Genomic DNA, 22,053 nt, shown 5'->3' on the forward strand with positions numbered 1-22,053 from the left:
CGGTTATCTACATTACAGTCTAACGTATCCATGCATAATCTTTCCAGTGCAGCTGATGGACCTGCCAGAGCAGCAAACGCCAATGTTGCCATCTGGATGCTTTTGTGACTTTGTAGAAAGCTTTAAAACTTCAACAACACCCCCTTTGATGGTGCAACTCTTTTTGGATTGAAGGTGAAAGAAACGCTAACCAGGAGTGAGCATAAGGCAAGACCCTATCACTGGAATCCATTTTTCCACTCCTCAGAGGACCTTTTCTAGGAACCAAGAAAAGGGGAAGGGGGAGATGTGGTTTGGAAAATCTCAGGGATTCAGCAAAGAAGCTCCTGCAGACAAACGCGCCAAGTCAGAGTGGAAGGTAATTTCAATGTATGTCACCACAGAGGCAGAGGTGGATCACAGAATCCAGGGTTTTGCAGTCCTTTCACAAATAAACTTTACAAATGCTCCTGAAGGGTTGCTTGATTGCTGCACTCTGGGGGCAGTTGGGGTGCTTATCCTTACACCCTCAAGCCTGGCAAGCCATTGCACAACATTTTTGGGTGCGGAGCATAATCACCAGAGACTACACTATTACTAAGAAAAGGATTCCAGACATACTGCCCGGTCAGCTGGAATCCACAGCAGTAGAAGTTCAAAAGCTGTTACAAAAGAGTTAACCAGCAGGTCCCCCCAGACCAGTCAGGATCCAGTGTCTCTTTCAGGTTCTTTTTAGTTCCAAAGAAGACAGGGGGACTTGGGGCCAATTTTGGACCTAAATCACCTCTGTTAGTTTGACAGACAAAATTCTGGATGGTCACGGTTCAGTCCATTCTACCTCTTCTGAGGAAGGATGACTGAATGTTCCCAATAGATCTCCATAAAGCTTGCTATCATATCAAAATAATGAGACAATCCAGGAGATTTCTGTGTGTCCGGCTGAGAGCAATCATTTTCAATTCAAGGCACTGCCCTTTGGTCTCACCAGAGCCCACCAGGTGTTCACCAAATGCATGGCAATGGTAGCAGCGTATCTTAGGCTACAGTGGTTTTTGGTGTTCTTGTATCTAGATTGGCTCCTTACAGCACCAACCAGGAATCTGTTGATGCACCTCAGGGACTTCTTGCTCCACACTTGGGAATTAGTCAACTATGCAAAGAGCCAGCTAATCCTAATGCATCAGATGTAGTTCATTGGATGCCACTTGAACGAGTTGTCAGATAGCTAAGCTCCAGCAGTGCAGCGTATTCTGTCTCCATCAAGTAGACTATCAGGTTCTTCATCACTCCTTTTCTCCCTCAAGACTGATTCTCAGGTTACTGGGCTTGATGGCTGTTTTGATCACTTCGATTCTGCTAGCAAGATATTTCATGCGAGTTCTACAATGGACCCTGTTGGTCTAGTGGTCCCTTATGTCTTATCCATTTCACACTGTGGTTTGTATCGCACCAATTTGCAGGAATTGTGTGTTTGTGGTTCATCTCTCCAGTGATTTCAGATGGTTGACCATTCTCACCTCCTCCAGTGGCTACAGTAGCCATGGACGTTTCCCTTCTTGGGTGAGGAGCATTTTGAAGGGAATATGGTTTAAGGTACAGATTAGAATCTCTCTCCTTTTTTTTTTTTTTTTTTATGGTGGATGTGGGGGCTGTAAAATGAGCCACGTCTCCTGCTGAAATCCAAACTTGACCTTTTATGCTACCACTGGTATTGTGAAATGGAGTTAGTTGTAGGATAGTGTATATTGTAGGAAGTTCCCACCTTCCATGAACAAGTTGGGGGGTTGGGGTGCAGAGTTTATAAGGATGGTACTGTATTTAGATGGTAGCAGGTTTAGTTTTTCTAAGTCTCCCTTTCTCACCAGTAATGTGTTGATACCAGTAATCTCTTTCCCAAATAGTGGGACTTTTGTTGGAAGTGATATAGAAGTAATCAGTTGGTCAAATAAGATATATAGCGTATCCAAACAGCTGGGAAAGTGGCATATGTGCTGGTTCAAGTGGGCTTTTCCTGATGCCATAATTTGCTCCTTTATGAAGGACCAATATGTGTATGGTGTTCAGTATCAAAAAGAGGTATGAGGATATAACCTATTGTCAACTGAAGTGCTGTGCAGTACAAGTAAAACTTTTCAAAGAATTTTACTTAACTTCTAATACAGATAAACTAATTATTGTGTATGAAACCATTTGCATTTTTATTAATATGCTTATAATGACACTCTGAAGACTGTCATGGTAATTGTTTCACTTCTGTAAATTAAGTCTTCAGTATTAGATCTGCATTGTATTCATTCAAATGCTGCATCTTCTGTTTTGTTCCTGAGTGTGTTATCTTATTCTCTCTCTCTGATTTGTTCCCGTGCCTTTCAGCACATCAGGCAAAGAGCGCTCTCCAGCACTTGTTGTTTCTGTAGCGATTGTGGGTTTTATGCGGTTGTGTTGCTAGCCAGAGGCCCAACCCTCGGAAGATGTACCACACTCTTGTGCACAAACACTCACACCTAGGACCAATTTAGTGTGTCCAATCCACCTACTGCATGTCTTTGGAATGTGGGAGGAAACCCATGTAAACGCAGGGAGGACATGCAGACTCTGCACAGTAAGCACCCCATCCGAGAGTCGAACCAGAGAACGTTTTGCTGTGAGGCGACAATGCTTAACCACTGAGCTGCCCATGTTATCTTATTAGTAATTATTTTTCCAGTTTGAAAGTGGCATTACATGAGCATTTGTACAGGTTTGGCCCACCATTACTGTGGAAATATTTTATAATGAAACATTGAGTTAGTGTATTTCAACATTTCTTCTTAGATGTATCCCTCTTGTATTCCTTTATGTACTTTCATTTTTGTCTGATTTATTAGCATTGTTTACTGTTCATAAAGCACATAGTAAAATGCCTTTAATCACTCCCAAAAATAAGATTGAAGTGAACTGAAACTCTGTTCATTTCATCTTCAAAAACTGTAAATTGAAATTAATTGGCAATTCTGATATTAAACTACTATAAAATCTGAGTAATTTTATAAGAACCAATGTTTTTTTTTAATTAATTAACTTCTTTTTTCAGGTGTAGGACCTACTGCTGCAGCCCCAAGAACCACTTTGGCACCCACAGCAGCTTCTCAAGGTAGAAACTATTTATTCTTTTTTTTTTTTTTTTTTTTTTTTTTTTGCTGCTTACAGTTTAAATTTGGAATGTTTCTATTAGTTCTGATATTTTTGTGAATTTGTTTGTACTCCCATGCTGCTTAGTGAACTTTTTCCCCTAATGCTTCTTATCAGGCATGATACAAGTATTCTTTTAGCTGACCCCCACACACACACACACACACACTTTACCACATGAAAGACTCAAGTGAAGCCCACCCTTTTGAATTCCCTCCTTCCAATTTAAGAAATACTGTTCTTTTTTTAAAAATCATTATATAAATTGTCATTTTTTTTCCTTGACTCCCCCTGCCATCAGAAATAAAAAAATTGAGGATTAGATACCAGTTGTGACATCTGGAGAAAACGTCCAACAGCTGTGAATATTTTAATGCCAAATTTGAGTCATGTAACCAGAATTACCGTTATGTTTACCAGCTTCTCTTACTAAAAAAGCAACAGCATACCTTATTGGTAGTCCCAAGTATTGGATAGACATAAAAAAATTCTTTACCATACTAATTAAAAACAATAGCAACCCATTGAGTGATTCTCATAGTAAAACCAATTCTGACAATAACGTACTCACATTTGTAGATTTTTAACATATTCTTGGTGAGCTCCTTTTTACCTCGTACACCTTCACAGCTTAAAATGACTTCCCTGTGACTTGTTTCTGTTAACTTTTTTTTTTTAATTCTCAATTTTAGTTTCAAGTAAATGCCTTGATTCGTAATGCTTTCAGTCATGGAATCTTAAAAATGTCTAACCATACTTCATTTCCAAACTGTTCTCACCTCACAGTCTTAAGTTACTCGTCCTACATTGTCCACCTTCTTTCTTACATCTCTAACTTCTCATTTTGCAATAAGAGTATCCCAGTGAATAATGTCATTTTTTTTGTCCCGTTTCCAAAGGTCTTTAAGCCAACTCAACCTGAACCCTATATTCCAGTTACTAATACATCCCCTTCATTCTTCTGTACGTTAATTAATTAGAGCTGATGCCCATCCTTTATGACTTTAAGGTTTAAGAGCTTTTTTCTGCACCCGTCATATCTTTTAAGCAGATGAGACAGTCAGTCATTTGTTTGAGTACGTCAACATTTAGGACAGGATGAAATCATACTTAATTGGACATAAGTATTCTAGGTCTTGGATTGGGTGTTGGCATGCAGTGTGTCCATCATAGAGGTTCACATGGTAAGAGAAGAAAAGTGCCTTACAGAATCTATGAATAGACATCCATACTTGCCTATTTCTGTTTGTCTCCCAGTAGTAGTCATATTTGTAAATGAAAAATACTTATTAAACTCATGCTCAGTTGTGATGAGTGGATGTTTGACAATCTCTCTTGTTAATGTGAAGGCCTGTTTGTGAATTCCTTTTCATTTTCATGATTTAATATATTCTTATAAGGACAGGATTAATAATGTATTACAGTTCTGTAAATAATGTTCTTAACAGAAGGGGAGTGCATTAACATGGCTACCATGATACCAGGAATATTTGAAGTGAGGGTTGTATTTGAGGTAAAATAGCAAAGTAGTGATGAGAGAGCAGCTCCGCAAGGTTAAGTTTCAGGAGTTTTGTACTTAGTTTATGTAATTAAAACCTAGGCCATTCATTTTGACTAGTATAGCTTCTCCTGTGAAGCAGTCTTGCCTTGCTAAAACCAAAACACATCAACATCCCACTGTTAGGGAGTTTGTTAGACCTCTAGAATGAAGCTCACATGTACAAGCATAAGGTGAATGGTTGTGTGAGAGGCTGCATAAGAGTTGCATTAACTGAACACCTGGGTTTGATGGTAGGTCTGAAATGTAATTATGTATTTGGAGAAAGGAGCAGACACTTGAAAAGTTTGCAGGTGGCTCTGTAAGTGTGGATCTATCTTGGATCTTGGTTAAGGGGTGGATCTGGCTTTTGCTAGGTGTTTGACCCAGCTTCTAAGTTACATAAAGAATTGGTTGACATTTCCCAGTGTTTGGTAAGTTGCATTTTACTGCAGCTCAAGAAGTAATTCAAACATTTCAGGTGATTAACCCATGTTATTGGGTGAAGAAATTCCCTTTTTATACCAGTTTTTATTAGGAAGAGGCTTGAAATGTAGTTTTGCTAATATGACATCAAAGATGCTTCTGAAGGCCAAAGGGAAGGGAAATTTTATGGGCACTTCTAGGAGTTTTCCATACTGAGTAAGGATCAAGACATCCCCAAACACATTTTTAGTGCTCTAGAGAAGATGTTCTTGCATATGGATGCTTACAGAGAGGAATGACTGTAGAAGATGCAAGTCCTTTAACCCTGTTGCAAGTTCTGTTTGGCCTTAGGAAGAGAATAGTTCTGGTGAATAACAGCAATCTGGCTGTAACCTGGAAGAGTGATAAGGCCACTACCTTCTAAAGTGTTTTGAGAAAACATTTTCATCCCTGCAATCTTAGGACATTAGTTTGACCAGTGAAATGTTATCCAGAGCTGAGTAATATTTTCTGAGCCATTGGGGAAAAAGAAGAGATCAAAAAGTGTTTCAGTAGACAAACAGATAATTTACCTCCCAAGTTCAGATGCAGTTTTTTTCAAGAAAGAAACTGAGAAGAAAAGTTGTTAAAACTTATTTTCCATCTTTGCTGGGCTGGTGTTCAAGACAATGTCAAAAGGAATAGGGGACAACATAGTCAAAGGAAAAGTATATAGCTTACTCAAAGATTTGGCTTTAGTATTAATTGTACATAGCTTGATCTTAACAGTGTTAGCCTTGAGCCAAGATCCAAGTGTTTATAACTCAATAGTCATTGTAGTGTAATTGAACTGGAAATAGTACAAACTTCTGTTTGTGTTGTATTTGTAAGTGCATTTTGTACAACAGTCATTCTAAGCACTAAATTGTAAATAGTGCCTGTACTGCATTCACATCTAATGCTCCTTGTTTTTGTACACTTCAGCGTTGTGGCTGAAAATGGTCTGAGGCCCAGCCCACCACCTCCATTAACAAAGGTAATAAGTAACCTTTCTTCAAGTTCTCCTGTTCTCTTCAAAGAGTGTCACAAGATTCAGAAGATAGGATCTCCCCTTAACAATCTTGTGTTTGTGTGTAACATTGGCATATAGAGAAACAAAATAGTTACAGGACTGACTGATCAGCGAGTATGCGGTGATCAAGTCCCTCTCATTTAAGGTACCTTTTATTGAGTACTACAGGTGATCATATATCCTGTTCACTGAGCAGTGCGTGTATGTTTTATGGCTACATTTTTTTGTAGCTGGACAAATAGCTATCTTTTTTGCTGGATCATGTGAGCACAGAGTACAGGGAAGAATAGTTATTGCATAGTACCTTGGCTCAAGGCTAACCAATTAATGTTTGTGTGATCTCATGTGTGTGTGTGTGTGTGTGTGTATATATATATATATATATATATATATATATATATATATATATATATATATATATATATATATATATATATATAATATTTTTTTGTATGATTTAAAAAAAAAAATGAGTAATGTTAACTTGTGTGTTTGTGTTGTGTGGTTGCTCATTACTAGGGGGTTTTGTGTTTGGCTATTTGGTTGTTGGTTAATATCCAGAGGGAAGTTTTCAGAGTATGTAGTCATTGAATGCATGGTTTGCAATATTTGTGAAATATATAAGGTTTTCATTGATAAGGTGGTCTAGTTAATACTGTAAGTGCCATTACCAAGAGGGGTCCAGCATATTGCACAGCTTTGTATATCAGGAAGTAAAACAAGTCCCAAACTTAGTAGATATTTAGGGTGTTTCTTCAGAAGTAATACTTAATTACTTTGCAATGTGCACTGCATACACATCACATGCTGTTTTAAATGTTTTATTTTTTTGTTTATAGTTTATTAATCATTGAGGTCATTGGCATCCATCCAGTGTCTCAAAAACATCTAAACTCTGTGTGCTTCAAGACATGTTTGACATGTTCAGTTTGTTAGTGTTGCATTTTTCTTTTTTTATTTTATACTCTTATTACATTTACCTGTAGTTATTATTGGCAAAGTGGTGTACTCAAGGGTCCACTATGTAATACTGAAATCTCAAATTTCAGTATTTCGAAATTACATAGCCGACAATACTACTACAATACAAAATACGACTGCGAAATTTAAAATCCCGAACGCACTCTACAAATACAGCACACACACACACACACACAACTTCCCCCCACAATCAAATATATAATCCTACACTACAGATAAGCAGGGGGGCAAGGTCCCCTGCACCCCCATGTGGAGGACTGCCCCTCACCCCCTACTTAAATATTCTAACTCCGAGATTGCACAGACAGACACACACAGGAAGCACACACACATCACAGTCACAACACACACTAAAGCCCCTAACCAACACACTTACACATACATACTTACCTAAACTTCCACCCATCCATTCGCACACCACACCAGCAGAAGTGCTAATTCAACATCTCCGAGCTCTGGGATTTTGAATTTCGTGCTTCTGTGGGTTTTGGAATTTAGTGAGCTGAAGTATTTAACTTCATTTTATCTGCAACCTGTGGGTATACGGATCTGTATTGGATCCGAGCCGGCAACTTTTTTTCTAGCATCTGCTCCGAGCTCCTCCCCTTACCCATAATTCCCTACCATCTCCTATCTTCCCTCAGATCTCATTTGCCGCGCCAGTAGTTTGCATCGTGGTCTCCTTTGCTCTGAGCTCAGGGATAGTAAGTAGTATTTTTTGCTGATATCTAGGTGTGCTTGAGTAAGATTTCCCTTCCTCCCCTTGTGTAGTATCTCATTTGGTCATCGGTGTCAAAAAAAAAAGTTTTTGTATAGAGTAGTAGTTAGGCCTACCCTTCCCCTACCTATCTGTGTGTGTTTTTTTTTTGGAGAGGTAGTGCTTGTACCTTGGAGTGCAGGACTATGGCTGACCAGCCAAAGCCTGTTTTTAAAAAATGTACAGAGTGTGGCCATAAGCTTTCCCCGGCCAATGGTCACACTCTGTGTGAGATTTGCTTAGGAGTGGCACATTTGTCCACTCAATGTGCTGTCTGTTCTGCTTTTAACCCTAGGGCCTTGGGGATCGTAAGGCCAAGCTAGTTGCCAAAGGCTTTCTCTCTGCTGCCATGCTGGAGTCTGCCTCGGTCTCTTGTGTACCACCTTCCACCCAGACAGGGACTCGACCTCCCTCTTCGTCTGGCGATGGGTCTTCAAAGGACAGATCTTCAGTCAGTGAGTCTGACAAAGAAAAGGAAAAAGAGTAGGAAAAGGAAAGGCGCAGAGAGGAAAGGGAGAAAAAGAAAGACAGGCATCGTAAGACGTCCCCAGACAAGGAGCTCTTTCTCAGCCCCCCATCTAAGACCATGAGACCGGTTTCTCCTCGGCTCCGGTCTCCTTGTTCCTCACCGGAGCCGTTGGAACATTCAGACTCGAGGCCTTCCTCTCCACTGCGCAGACCAGCCAGATCCGTGTCGGTGGCCTCTTCGAGGTCGACTCAGAGCCTATCGGACATGGATATGGACAGGATGATGCGGAGATTTATTCAGACCCAAATTCAGATGGAAGTCTTGCCAGGTCCCTCTCCCTCTGGACAGGGTACCTCCATGCCTCTTTTCCACCCTATCTTTCCTTCCCCGATCCGTGCTTCGGCTTTGGGGCTCTTGGATCCGAGGTTTTTCGGAACTGGTAGCTAGGTACCGACGGTTCCTCCAACCTTGACTCAGGCTGTTACCTTGAGTTCCTTGGATCCAACTTGTTCGGATCTGATCTCACTCTCGGAGGCACGGACAGGGAGTCGGACCTGGGGGAATGGATTCTTCGGCTCCGAACTTTTCGGATCCGATACGTTCCCTCAAACCTCAGGCTACCCTGTCTTGGGCTCCGGTCCCCGCTTCAGATCCGGGGAGGGCTTCTCCCTCGGCCTTCGAAGTGGTGGAGAGGGTTCTCTCCCAGGGATTGAGACCCCAGCCCATCCCCTCGGATACCACCCAGGCCCCCCTGGATTTGGAGACTACTCCCTTCATCCTGTCTAAGGGACAACCCGTGCCAGAAATTTCCCTCGAGGAAACTCCTGCGGCTCACGGATCCCCTTCAGAAAGTCCCACTGAAGAGGGTCACCGTAAGCGCAAGTGCAAAAGGAGGTACTTGGACTCCCTTGAGTCCCTCACTACTGACATTGACTTAGATGAAGGAGAGTCATTGTTCCTGGAGGCCTTTGGCATGGGCCCATCTACTTCCTGGGTGTCCCCACCAGCAGACCCCTTGGTGGACCTCATCACCACGAGGGCGTGAAAGGAGCCTGACACCGTAGAGCCCATCCCCAAATGCCCTGACAAGGTTTTATCTCCCCCTTCTGACAGACAATCCTGGTCGAAAGGAGCCCCAGTTGATGCTATGTTGGTTGCAGTGGCCACAAAGAAGGAACTAGCACAGGAGAGTTCCTTAGTCCACCCTCCAGACAAGGAGTCCAGGTCGGTGGATAGATTTGGGAAGCGCATATACTCCTCAGCGACTTTTTCTATCCGTGCGCTGAATTATTTGGCACGTGATCGGCTTCAGCGAGACCTTGCTTCGGAATTCACTAAGTCCCCCCCAGAGTCATTATCGCCGCAGGACAGACAGCTGTTCTCGGCGAAAATGTCTACTCTGAAGTCAGTCTCAAACACATCTATGCGGCTCCTTTCCCATGCCACAGAAGGAGCAGCTAGGGCGGCTAGGACAGACATAGCCAGGAGGCGTCATGCCTGGCTCAGATTGTGTCAGTTCGCGGACCCTTTTAATGCGTCTTTATCAGCGCTCCCTACGACAGTTCTTCCCGTTTTGGAAAGACAGTACGTGGCACACTTATCCAGAGCAAAAAGGTCGGGAAGACTTTGTCTGTCGTCTGAGTCCGCTTCTCTAACCCTCAGCGGTCCTTCTCTAGGAATCAGAGGGCAGAAGAAGATGTGGATCCGAAAATCTCAGTTTTCCTGGGATTCTCAGGACAGCTCTTCCCCCAGAGGCAGAGGGGGACAGGATCGACGCCGACCCAGAGGTAGAGGGGGGTCGCAGGAATTTCGGGTCTAGGGAACCCTTCTCTGATAGACCCGGTCAGCAGCCCTGAGGGGTTGCCCGACTGTCCTACTTTAGAGGCAGTCAGGGGATGATTGTCCTTACACCCAGCAGCATGGTAGTCCATTACGACGGACGGCTGGGTTCTTCAGATAATATCCAGAGGTTACTCTGTTCCTTTTGTTGCCCCTCCAAATTTTACAAAACGCCTCGCGGATGTTCCACCCGCTCACATGGAGCCCGCAGCTCTAGATGTTTTAAAGCTGCTTCTCAAACGAGCCATCGAAAAGGTCCCCCCTGATCAGTCTGGATTAGGCATCTACTCAAGGTTCTTTTTGGTGCCAAAAAAGACGGGGGACCTCAGGCCCATTCTGGACCTGTCAAACTTGTCGGTAGCCAAACAGAAATTCCGGATGGCCACCCTACAGTCCATTCTACCTTATCTCCAAGAGTGTGACTGGATGTGCTCGTTATACCTTCAGGATGCTTACTACCACATCAAGATACACAGAAGCTCCAGGAGGTTTCTGCGCTTCCGGTTGGGAGCCAGTCATTTTCAGTTCAGAGCCCTATCCTTTGATCTCACCACAGCCCCCAGGGTGTTCACCAAGGTAATGGCAGTGGTAGCCGCTCACCTGAGGCTTCAGGGTATTCAGGTGTTTCCATACCTGGAGGACTGGCTCTTCGCTCCTCCCAACAAGCATCACTTGTGTCTGGCCCGAGATTATTTCATTCTGTTAGCAGAGCTACTGGGAATTACAGTCAATGTTAAACTGAGAAAAAATATACCAAAACTACTATTACAGTCAATGCTCACAAATCCCATTTGCAACCAGTACAAATTCTAGACTTCAATGGGGCACGGCTAGACACCTTGCAGGTGAAGGTATTCTTAACTCCAGACAGGATTCTACATCTCGGGTGCCACATAGCTCAGATAGCAAACTCCAAGTCTTCAAAGGCGAGCGAGGTTCTCAGGGCTCTGGGCTCCATGGCTGCCGCCATATCTATTCTACCTTATGCGTGCCTTCACATGCGGGATCTTCAATGGACTCTGGCTGTTCAATGGTCTTGGCTAGACCTGCCCATGGAATTTCCGATCAAGATCAGTCACGTCTGCGGGACATCTCTACTTTGGTGGATGACTTCACCAGAGATATCAAAAGGACGCCCCTTTGCATCACCTCCAGTCCAAACCACAGTGACCACGGATGCCTCCCAACTCAGGTGGGGGGGGACACTGTTCGGGAAGGACAGTCCAAGGCACGTGGTCCCAGGCAGAGACCAATTTGCACATAAATGTTCTAGAGATGAGGGCAGTGCTTTTAGCGTTGGAAGCCTTTCACACAGTCTTCCCTCTCGGATTGATTGCAAATCAGTCAGACAACATGTCGGTTGTCTGGTATATCAACAAGCAGGGGGGAACCAGATCCTACCCTCTATGTCGCGAGGCCATGGGTGTGTGGGAATGGGCGTTTTCCACTGGCTGGTTTCTGATAGGAACACACATCCCGGGGTGCTCCAACATTTTAGTGGACAGATTGAGTCGGGCCATTCTGATGCCTTACGAGTGGTCTCTGAAACATTCAGTAGCGGAGGAGATCTTCCTTGCATGGGGTCAGCCTTGCTGTGATCTCTTCGCATCTCCTTCCAACGCGAAGTGCAGCGAGTTCTTTGCTCTGATTCCCTCACCAGGGGAAGTCCCCAGAGACGCTCTAGTCCATGCTTGGCCCCCTGAGCTTCTGTATGCTTCTCCACCGTTACCACTCATTCCAAAGTTTCTTCAGAAAACTTACCGACTTCGGTGCAAAGTGATCCTCATTGTCTCATTCTGGCCTCGTCAGGTTTGGTTCCCGTTCCTTTGGTCTCATCTCTTAGCTCCCCCGTGGGTTCTGGATCCCTGCCTGGATCTAATTTCCCATTCGTCGGGAACACTTCCGCCCGACCTGAGCAGCCTCAACTAACAGCTTGGTTGCAACAGTTCCGTCAATTGCCAGGACTCCCGGTCTTTCATCCCAGGTAAATATCCATTCTGGTGGCTTCTCTTAAAGACTCCACTAGGAAACTTTATTGCAGTAAATGGAAGCGCTTTTCTATTTGGGCCTTGCAGAGAAAAATAGATCCCTTTACAGCCCCTGTTCCAGCAGTGTTGGACTTCCTGTCTGGTATATTTCAGCAAGGAGCTAGTTCCTCCACAGTGGAAGTACAATTGGCAGCTATTTCCAGATGTCCTTCAAGGATGCATCTGCAGTCATAACATATGGGTTGTCCTGCCTCAGGCAGTCCTTCGTTCGGCCGGATTCCAAAGTCTGGGTCTGGCCTTGGCTGATGTCGCACCTTCCCTGACGTCAGAGCGTCTGGGGTATAAAAGCATCAGCCGACGCCATTTTCCTCAGTCTTTCTTGCCGCACGGTGCCCGAAGCAGAAGCTGTTCGCAAGTGCCGGTCGGTCAGATCCAGTGATTATAGCTACCGAAAACTTCGAAAAAGCTAAGTACCCCATTGGGGACTCTTTCTTGCCTCAGCCGATGTCAGATAAAGTAAATAATTGTTTAACTTGTGGGAAACAAATACCTCATAAGGATTTCCATTCCTACTGCCTTCCTTGCTTAGGCCCAGACCACGACGTATCGTCCTGTTCAGCCTGTGCTTCCTTCAACCGATGAACTCTTAGACGTCTGTCGGAGTTTGCAGAGGAATTTTTTGGGGCTAGTTTTGCATATAAAATGCCGTCGGAGACTCCGACATCACATTTGGTGAAAAAAACGGAAGGACAAGGACCGACACTCGCGGCCTGCGGTTTCGGCTGAAACCACGGTAAGGCCTACCGCAAGTGTCTCGGTTTCGGCCGAAACAGAGTCCTCTGAGATTCCTTCATCCGATTCCACTCAACCGACCACCGCGGCCCGGGAGGCCCCGGCTGAGTCGGCTACCGAGCTACCTATCGAAACCAGTGCCCAGGATATGTCCGACACCATACCTTTGGACATATCTACCCCTGCACGTGGGGCAGCTAGGCCCCCTGCTTCCATGTCCATTAAGGCCTTTTCTAGGGCTAAAGCTGCTAAACTTTCTAAAGCTTTGCCTCCCAAGACTACATCCCAGAGGCCTTCCTCTAGTTCTCAGATCCTCAGCCTTGCAGAGGACCTTATTTCTTTAATTAGAGGTTCACAACCTCACCCGGACAGGGCCTCTCACCCTCCACCAGACAAAAGGCCCAGGACTGAGCCTTCTGGCCCACACTCTTCAGATGAGTTCTCAGATGGTTCATAGTTGTCAGACCACCAGGAGGAGGCTTATTCGCCCTATGAGTATTCTGATGCAGAAGAATCTATCCCTTCGGCCTCCCCTCCTGAAGAGTTTTCCTTTGGTGAGACTTTACACTCCATGAGAGAGCATTTTCAATGGCAAGGTCAGGATTTCTCTGATTCTAGAAAAAGATTAAAGACCTTTTTACATTTGCCTCAGCATAGGCCCTTAGCTATACCTCCTGTTTTGAATGTAATTGATGATGTGTACAATGATGTTAGTACAGCCCCTGATACTCTCCCCCCGGCCCCTGCCAAACCTGATAGATACTACAGGGTCCCGGATTCTCATTTTCATCTGTATAAAGCCCATTCTGCAGACCCAGAAACTATTACTCTGGGCCCTAAAGGGGTTGCGGCTGCCACTGCCAAAAATCCTCTACCTTCTGAAAGAGAGTCTAGAGCTTTAGAGAGATGGGGAAAGAAGGTATACACTTCTGCAACTCTTTCCGTCAGGGCACTAAATTGTCAATTTCATATGATGCAGTACCAAGAGTATTTGTTAGATGAACTGAACAAGAAGCTTTCTTCTCCTGAGCCCCTTGACCGTAAATCCCTTCAGGATTTGGTACACAACTCACAGCAGGTTTTAAAAAAGTATGAAGAAAAGGCAAAAGCTGTGCAAACAGTTAAGGATTTCCTACAAGTACAACCACCGAGATTCAGCAGAAACTGGCCTACTAAGAATTGGTCCTTTCCAGACTCGGACAGAGCCCAGAGAGGCATGAACAGACGCCCCAGAGGCAGAGGCCAATCTAGGGGCTCTTACAGAGGCCGCCAGTGGCAGCCTGCCAACCAGAGAGGTAGTGCAACAACAGCAACTACTACACCAGGACAGGCTCAATGACTTTACTCTGATTCCGCCCACCAGGGCTCAACTGGAAGCACCCTTGGGCAGAAAGCTGGCTTTATTCTCAAAAAATTGGCATTATATTACAAGGGACACATGGACACTGCAAATAATAGACAAAGGATACAGGTTCCACTTCCACACTTTGCCAAAAAGAAACGGAATGCCAAACCTGCCACCAAATCAGAGGGCAGAGACTTTAAAGCAGATCAACAACTTGCTTCAAATGAAAGCTATAGAAAAGGTACAACTTTCAGAGCAAGGCCAAGGATTTTACTCCAGACTATTCCTTGTACCAAGAAAAGAAAATCAATGGAGGCCTATTCTCGACCTGTCCGCACTGAATACTTACCTCATTGTGCCAAAATTCAAGATGCTGACCCTACAGCAACTTCTTCCCATGTTGGGCAAGGAGTCTTGGCTGGTGACTCTAGATCTCAAGGAGGCATACCTGCACGTCCCTATTCGACCAAACTGCAGAAGACACCTCAGATTTCTTGCAGGATCAGAGCATTATCAATTCTCAGCATTGCCCTTTGGCTTATGTACTGCGCCCAGAGTATTCACGAAATGCCTGGCATCAGTAATTGCACACTGCAGACTTCAGGGGATTCAAATCTACCCTTATCTGGACGACTGCCTTATACAAGCGGACAACAAGGTAAATTTGATAAAAGACTTGGCCTATGCCATCCACCTACTACAGGCATTGGGATACACAGTCAACATCCAAAAATCAAGACTTGTTCCATCCCAAAGGATAACCTTTCTGGGTGCAGATCTAGATACAACCACCCAAATGGCCTTTCTCACAGAAGAAAAACAAAAACAACTTCCAGATTACTTCATGAATCTGACAAGACAAGCTCAGCTTACTGCAAGGAAAATCCTGCAGGCCCTGGGTTACATGGCATCCTGCATAATTCTGATACCACAGGCCAGGCTGCATATGAGAAAATTACAATGGTACTTAAGGAGTGTATGGTCTCAACACAAGTCACAGTTTGGAAACTTTGATACCAATCATTCCTTGCCTTCAAAAGGAATTCCTGTGGTGGGCTCAGGCCTGCCAGTCCAACAGAGGGTTGCCTTTCAGCAAACCAAAAACGAAACAAACCATCACCACAGACGCTTCAGACCAAGGATGGGGAGCACACATGGAGGGCAACGGTATCCAAGGCTTGTGGTCTCAAGGACAGCTACACATGCACATAAACCAAAAGGAAATGCTGGCAGTGATGCATGCAATCGAGGCTTTCAAACCCTTCCTCCATCAAGGACACCTGTTAATAAGGACAGACAACACCACGGTCATGTGGTACATAAGCAAGCAGGGGGGCACACACTCCTACCCTCTATGCCGGCTGGCTATGAATCTATGGGAGCTATGCCTGAAACTCAATATCCAACTGCAGTCCCAGTTCGTGCCAGGAAAGGAAAATGGACTGGCAGACAGCTTAAGCAGAACTACCATGGATGCACACGAATGGATGCTGCACCCAGACATCTTCCAACTCATAACAAAGGCATGGGGAACGCCGGAGATAGATCTGTTCGCCTCCACCCTCAACCACCAACTGAGGACATTCTGCTCAAGGACATACCACCCACAAGCATGGAGGGTGGACTATCTCTCTTTCAGCTGGAAAGCTCTAAAAGTATATGCCTTCCCACCTCTTCCTTTAATGTACAAGGTTCTACTGAAGATCAGGGAGGAACAGCCAAGAGTGATTCTGATAGCTCCAGACTGGCCAAGGCAACACTGGTATCCACTATTGAGGAGCATGTCACAGGCAAAACCATGGCCTCTCCCCCTATGGCCTCTTCTTCTGACGCAGAACAATTTCAAGATCATGCATCCCAATTTGAAAACATTGCAGCTAACTGCCTGGAAAATCCCTTAAATCCAAAACAAAATATTTTATCACAGAGAGTTAAGGACATTATCATGGAAGCTCGTCGGACTTCCACAAGGAAGACATACTCAGCTAAATGGAAAAGATTTTTCATATGGAACACATCAAAAGGCTTAGATGTGACAGTGACAAGCATGACACATATTCTGGAATACTTAGCAGAACTGTTCCACAATGGCCTTTCATATTCTTCCATTAAGATTCATGCCTCAGCAATTTCAGCAGAATACAATGTGGATCCACCTATCTTCTAACACCCTCTCCTCAAGCAATTTCTGAGAGGGATCAAAAATATCAAACCTCCAAGAAAACCCCCTTTACCTGATTGGGATCTCAACTTTGTCTTGGAGAAACTAACACTTCCTCCCTTTGAACCAGCAGCAACAGCGGATCTTCAGTTTCTGTCTTGGAAAACTGGATTCCTTCTGGCAATAACTTCAGCAAGAAGAGTATCTGAGTTACAAGCATTAATGGCAGTACAGCCATTTCTTATCTTCCATCAGGACAGAGTTACACTAAGAACTAATCCTACTTTTATGCCAAAGGTGGTATCTAGGGTATCCTTGAACCAAGCTATTCACTTGTCTACGTTCTTCCCAAATCCACAGAATAGAGGGGAAAAACTTCTGCACACCCTGGATATACACAGACAACTACGCTACTACTGGGACAGAACTAAAAGTAGCAGAAAAACTGACCAACTATTTGTAGCACATGCTGCTGGGGTGCAAGGAAAAGGAATTTCCAAACAGACAATTTTAAAATGGATAGGAAATTGCATTCGATTTTGTTACTCCTTTCATGGAAAGTCAGTTCCTGCAAACATCAGGCCTCATTCCACAAGGGCCACGGCCACCACTACAGCCTTCCTACGAGGGGTGGCTACCAAGGACATTTTAGAAGCTGCTACTTGGAGCTCCGTGCATACATTTACCAAACATTACAATCTACCTTTATACTCCAGATCCAGAGCAGGCTTTGCTACTGCAGTCCTGCAGGGGAATACTGCTCAATGCCAGAAGTCTAAACCTCAAGATGCACGCCCTCGAAGCCCTCCTTAGTATGGAGAACATCGATGTCTGTGCTGTGACTGAAACCTGGTTCAAGGCTCCTGAGAGCACCCCAGCACTACCAGGTTATACCTCATATCATGCGTTCCGGCCCCAAAATCCGGACCGAACCACAAAAGGAGGGGGAGTATCCATATTCATAAAGGATACCCACACCTCCAGGTTAGTGGCAACGCACGAAGCATCGGAGACCATCCAGGTGCAATTAACCATAGGTAAAACTGCCCTACAGTTTGTAACATGCTACAGACCACCTTCTCAAACTCAGGAAACCCACACAGCCTTCCTGAAGACACTGGAGAGTATGAATGTCTCTCCAAACACCATCATATTGGGTGACTTCAACTACCCAAACATAGACTGGGAACATTACTCAAGCCCCAACACCCTAGCCCAAAGGTTCCTTGAGTTCATAAACTCAAATGCTATGGAACAACTAGTCGCCATTCCCACAAGAGGAGAAAATCTACTAGACCTGATCATCACAAACATGGGGACAAAATGCTCCACACCGGATGTATATCCCTCATTGGTGAGATCAGACCATAAATTAATCTCACTGGAGATCCACATCCCGCCCCCACCCCCAGCAAAAAAGACCACAGTGAAGAACTTCTCAAAAGCAAACTTCACACTTCTTAAGACTGGAGTGGTATCCTTCAAGGCCCCCGAGCCAGTGGAAACCACAACCCACGCTGCTGAAACCCTTACTAATGCCTTTTACGAGCACCTCCAGGAATGTATGGATCAAGCAATCCCTAATAAAGTCAAGACCCTTTCCACCAAAGGCAGGCGCCCGGTCTGGTGGACCCCAGCCATAAACAAACTCTACAATAAGAGGAGAAAGCTACTACATGACAGAGCAAAATCCCTAAAAGGGAAGGCATCTCTGATCAATACTAGCAAAAAACTACGATCACTCATAAAATCATCCAAGGCCAACTTTGAGAGAAAAATCGCTAATGACACGAAAGACAATCATAAAGCCTTCTTTAGCTATGTTAGAAACCTGGGTGGAAACTCCCAGATATGCTCAAAATTAGTCCAAAATGATAAAAAAATCACTGAACCCACAGACATTGCCAACATACTGGCAGACAGGTTCAGTGCAAATTTATCCCCTCCCCCCAAAAGGAGAAATATCTAACCCACCAGAGTCTAGCCTCCCAAACATCTCAGATGCCCAGGTGAGAGCTGCTCTCTCTAAAGCAAAAAACACAGCATCAATGGGACCGGACGGTGTCCCCGGCTGTGTGCTACACGAACTCAATGAGGAACTAAACCCACACATAAGGCTGCTGTTTAATCTTAGCCTTACTACAGGATACGTGCCCAAAGAATGGCGTACGGCAACTGTGGTCCCACTCCACAAAGGCGGTGCTTCTATGGACCCTGGAAATTACCGCCCCATAAGCTTGACTAGCCTCGTCTGCAAAGCTATGGAGAGGATCATAATGGAACTCATAAATAAAGACATTGGGGACCTACAGACAATGGATCCTACCCAATTTGGCTTTGTCAAGGGCAGATCCTGCCTCTTGAACTTGGTCGACTTTTTCGAAACAGTCACTAAGGCCATTGATGAGGGTAAGGCAGTTCACACAGCCTACCTTAACCTAGCAAAAGCGTTCGACACAATACCCCACTCGGGCATCATAGAAAAGCTCACCAGCTTAGATGTAAACCCATATGTCACAAGATGGGTTGCAAACTGGCTCAAGGACAGAACACACAGGGTTAGAGTTGCTGGTGCCATGTCAGACTCTAAGCCGGTCACGAGCGGTGTCCCACAGGGCTCAGTCCTGGGCCCCTCTTGTTCGGCATTTATTTTTCTGAAGTGCAGGCAAACATAGGGGATTGTGGCTGACAAAATTTGCAGATGACTGCAAACTGGGCACCATAATTGACACTCCATCAGACAGACATCCTCCAGAGAGGTCTCATAGAAATGGATAACTGGTGCCAGAGCCATGGCCTTAAGCTAAATGCCAAAAAATGTATAGTCATACCCTTTGGGGAAAAACAAGGTAACCCCTAATTACCACATAGGTGGTAATCCATTAAACACGGAAGAAGTTATCAGGGACCTGGGGACCCAAGTTGACAGTAACCTCTCTTTTGACACTCACATTGCCAAAGTGGTTAGGAAGACCTTCTACATTGCCCACCTGATCATGAAGGAATTCACATCCAGATCAGGAGAGGTCATTGTACCCCTGTACTCTTCACTTATCAGACCAATGATTGAGTACAACGCCCATTCGGAATGTACCTTACCCGACACCTGCAGCAGTTGGAAAGACCCCAAAAGTTCCTCACCAAAAGGATAAAGGCTCAAACATATGTCATCGATGCCCGACTGAAGAAACTCCAGCTCTATTCAGTGCATACCGTCTGCTCAGAGGTGATCTGTGCCTGACATACAAGGCCATGTCCAACCCGGAATTAATGGACATGCTCCACCTCAAAAAATCCAAATCCACCAGAGCCATGAGAGCAAGAGACTTAAACCTCAACACGGATATAAATAGGACGTGCTGGAGGGACAGATTCATCACCCAGAGACTCCCTACACTATGGAACAGAATCCCAGTCCATGTGAGGCAGAGCCCCTCACTGACTCTGTTCAAGAGAAATCTTGACGAGTGGATGGGAGATCGTAGGTTTACGCCGGGAATCATCTCTGTATCACTGCTGGACAGAGGCACAGCAAACTAATGGGTATAGTATTCTCATCCTATGGGGTGGTGAAAGCCACACACACTCTGGCTAGGCTTATAAATGCCCTAGGGCAGATAGCCTAGTATGAACCTATGAACCTATGATCTTTACACCATCTTTTTCTTAGTACCTCCACCCCCAGATTGGCTATGGTATTCTACCCATATGTTATGACTGCAGATGCATCCTTGAAGGACATAGTACAGTTTTGTACCTACCATAAATGTAGATGTCCGATAGGTATGCATCTGCAGTCAGGTTTACCCTCCCTCCTACCCCTCTGTAATATTCCTAGGGTGTTTACCCCTATTTTAGCTAGCTGGGGGAATCTATTATGGTGTATTTGTTTGTATATACATGTGTGTATATGTGTATATATATATATATATATATATATATATATATATATATATAAAATTTCGCAAATGTTTGGAATTCTATTGCATTTATCCAAATTTAGCCTTCCTAGAGGGCACCTGGCATCTGGGGCAAGAAAAACTGAGGAAAATGGTGTTGGCTGATGCTTTTATACCCCAGACGCTCTGACGTCGGGGAAGATGCGACATCAGCCGAGGCCAGACCCAGACTTTGGAATCCGGCCGACCGAAGGGCTGCCTGAGGCAGGACAACCCATATGTTATGACTGCAGATGCATACCTATTGGACATCTACATTTATGGTAGGTACAAAACTGTACTTTTTCACGTTGGTGAAGACAACATGGCCTCCTCTAGGCTGTGGTACGGCTTTTCTTAAAGGTACATGTTAAGTTGTCAATCTCACCTTCATTCTCGCTGGATGGGTTAGGAGCCGAACCTCAGCTCCGACTGGGCCTATACTAAAGCTCGAGAGCTAATTTTACCGGCTCGAGGCAACCCTATATCCCATGATGCTAGGCGGTAACTACCCAGATCTCGTTTGCCGCTTTCGCTAGCGAGGTGCTCTTTTTACCGGCTCACAGGTTAGTGACTAAATTTAAGAAAAATTCTAGTTTTTCTACTTAGTTTTCCCATTATATTGTCTAAATAGGCTAGTTTTACTGTTATTTCAAATTTTAGTTCCTATTTTTATCCCTTATCCCAGTTATACTCCCCACCCTAGGTTAGGCCTTAGGCCCTTCCGTTTTTTCTTAAGTTCCCTCACAAGGATTCTTAGCTGTGTGTGCCTTTAGTATCCCTGTATCCCTGTCTGTTCGAGTGTGTGTGTGTTTCTAACTTTAGAATCTTGTTTTTCTTTTCGACAGCAATATGTCGAAAGAGACAAAGGTCTCAGGCTTCAAGAAGTGTGACTCGTGCTGTCAGAAGATGTCGCTGACAGACGGTCACACTTCTTGTGTTTATTGCCTGGGACCCCTGCACCTGCAGGACTCTTGTTCTGTGTGCCATGCATTCAGCCCAAGAGTCCTGCAGGAGCGCAGAAATAAGTTGATCTTGAGGGGCTTGTTAAAGCCCGAAGGTTCCCCGGCTATGTCCGTGCCAGGGAAGCCTTTGAAGCCATCCAAACCGTCGGCTCCATGCTCTAAGCCTTCGGATGGTGGCTCACCTTCTAAGACACGATTGGCTCCGGCTGGAGCAGATATGTCTGTAGCGCAGCTTCCTGCATTGGCTCCGGCCAGAGCCGATGCCTCTAAGACTCAATCTTCACAGTCTGCTCCGGCTCCATCGGCTCCACCAATCTCGATGCCCTCCACACGTAAGTGGTCCAGATCTCCATCTCTGGAATCTATCCATTCGGCTCCGAGATCACCTTTACTGTCGGAGCGGAGCCATTGGAGCCATTCCTCTCGGTCTTCCAGGCTTTCCGACCATGACCTTGAGAGGGTGGTTAGCAGACTGTTAAAGTCTCAGGCACTGGCCCAAATGCTTCACAGCCCATCAGACAGCGGCTACATCCATACAACCTACTATTCCTCCTCCGACTTTGGCCCAATGTTCGGAGCCGTGACCGTTGTGATGTCGGAGCCGATACCTCCCCCTTCGGCTGCTTCGATCTCGTCCATGGTGCCTTCCTTGGA

The 22,053-nt window shown here is 44.9% G+C and overlaps 1 protein-coding gene across 2 annotated transcripts in view; it reads left to right on the plus strand.

Annotated features, from left to right (window-relative positions):
- The window catches only part of LOC122798333, a 487,632-nt gene that overhangs the window by 287,978 nt on the left and 177,601 nt on the right, over nt 1–22,053 (plus strand). For both annotated transcript variants that reach the window (XM_044067174.1, XM_044067175.1), the window contains one exon: nt 3,053–3,112. In XM_044067174.1, coding sequence (XP_043923109.1) covers nt 3,053–3,112 — 60 coding nt within the window. The remainder of the gene's footprint in view (nt 1–3,052; nt 3,113–22,053) is intronic.

Source organism: Protopterus annectens, chromosome 3.part1 (genome assembly GCF_019279795.1).
Source record: "Protopterus annectens isolate FY-2018-M chromosome 3.part1, PAN1.0, whole genome shotgun sequence".
In the NCBI taxonomy this organism is placed as follows: domain Eukaryota; kingdom Metazoa; phylum Chordata; order Ceratodontiformes; family Protopteridae; genus Protopterus; species Protopterus annectens.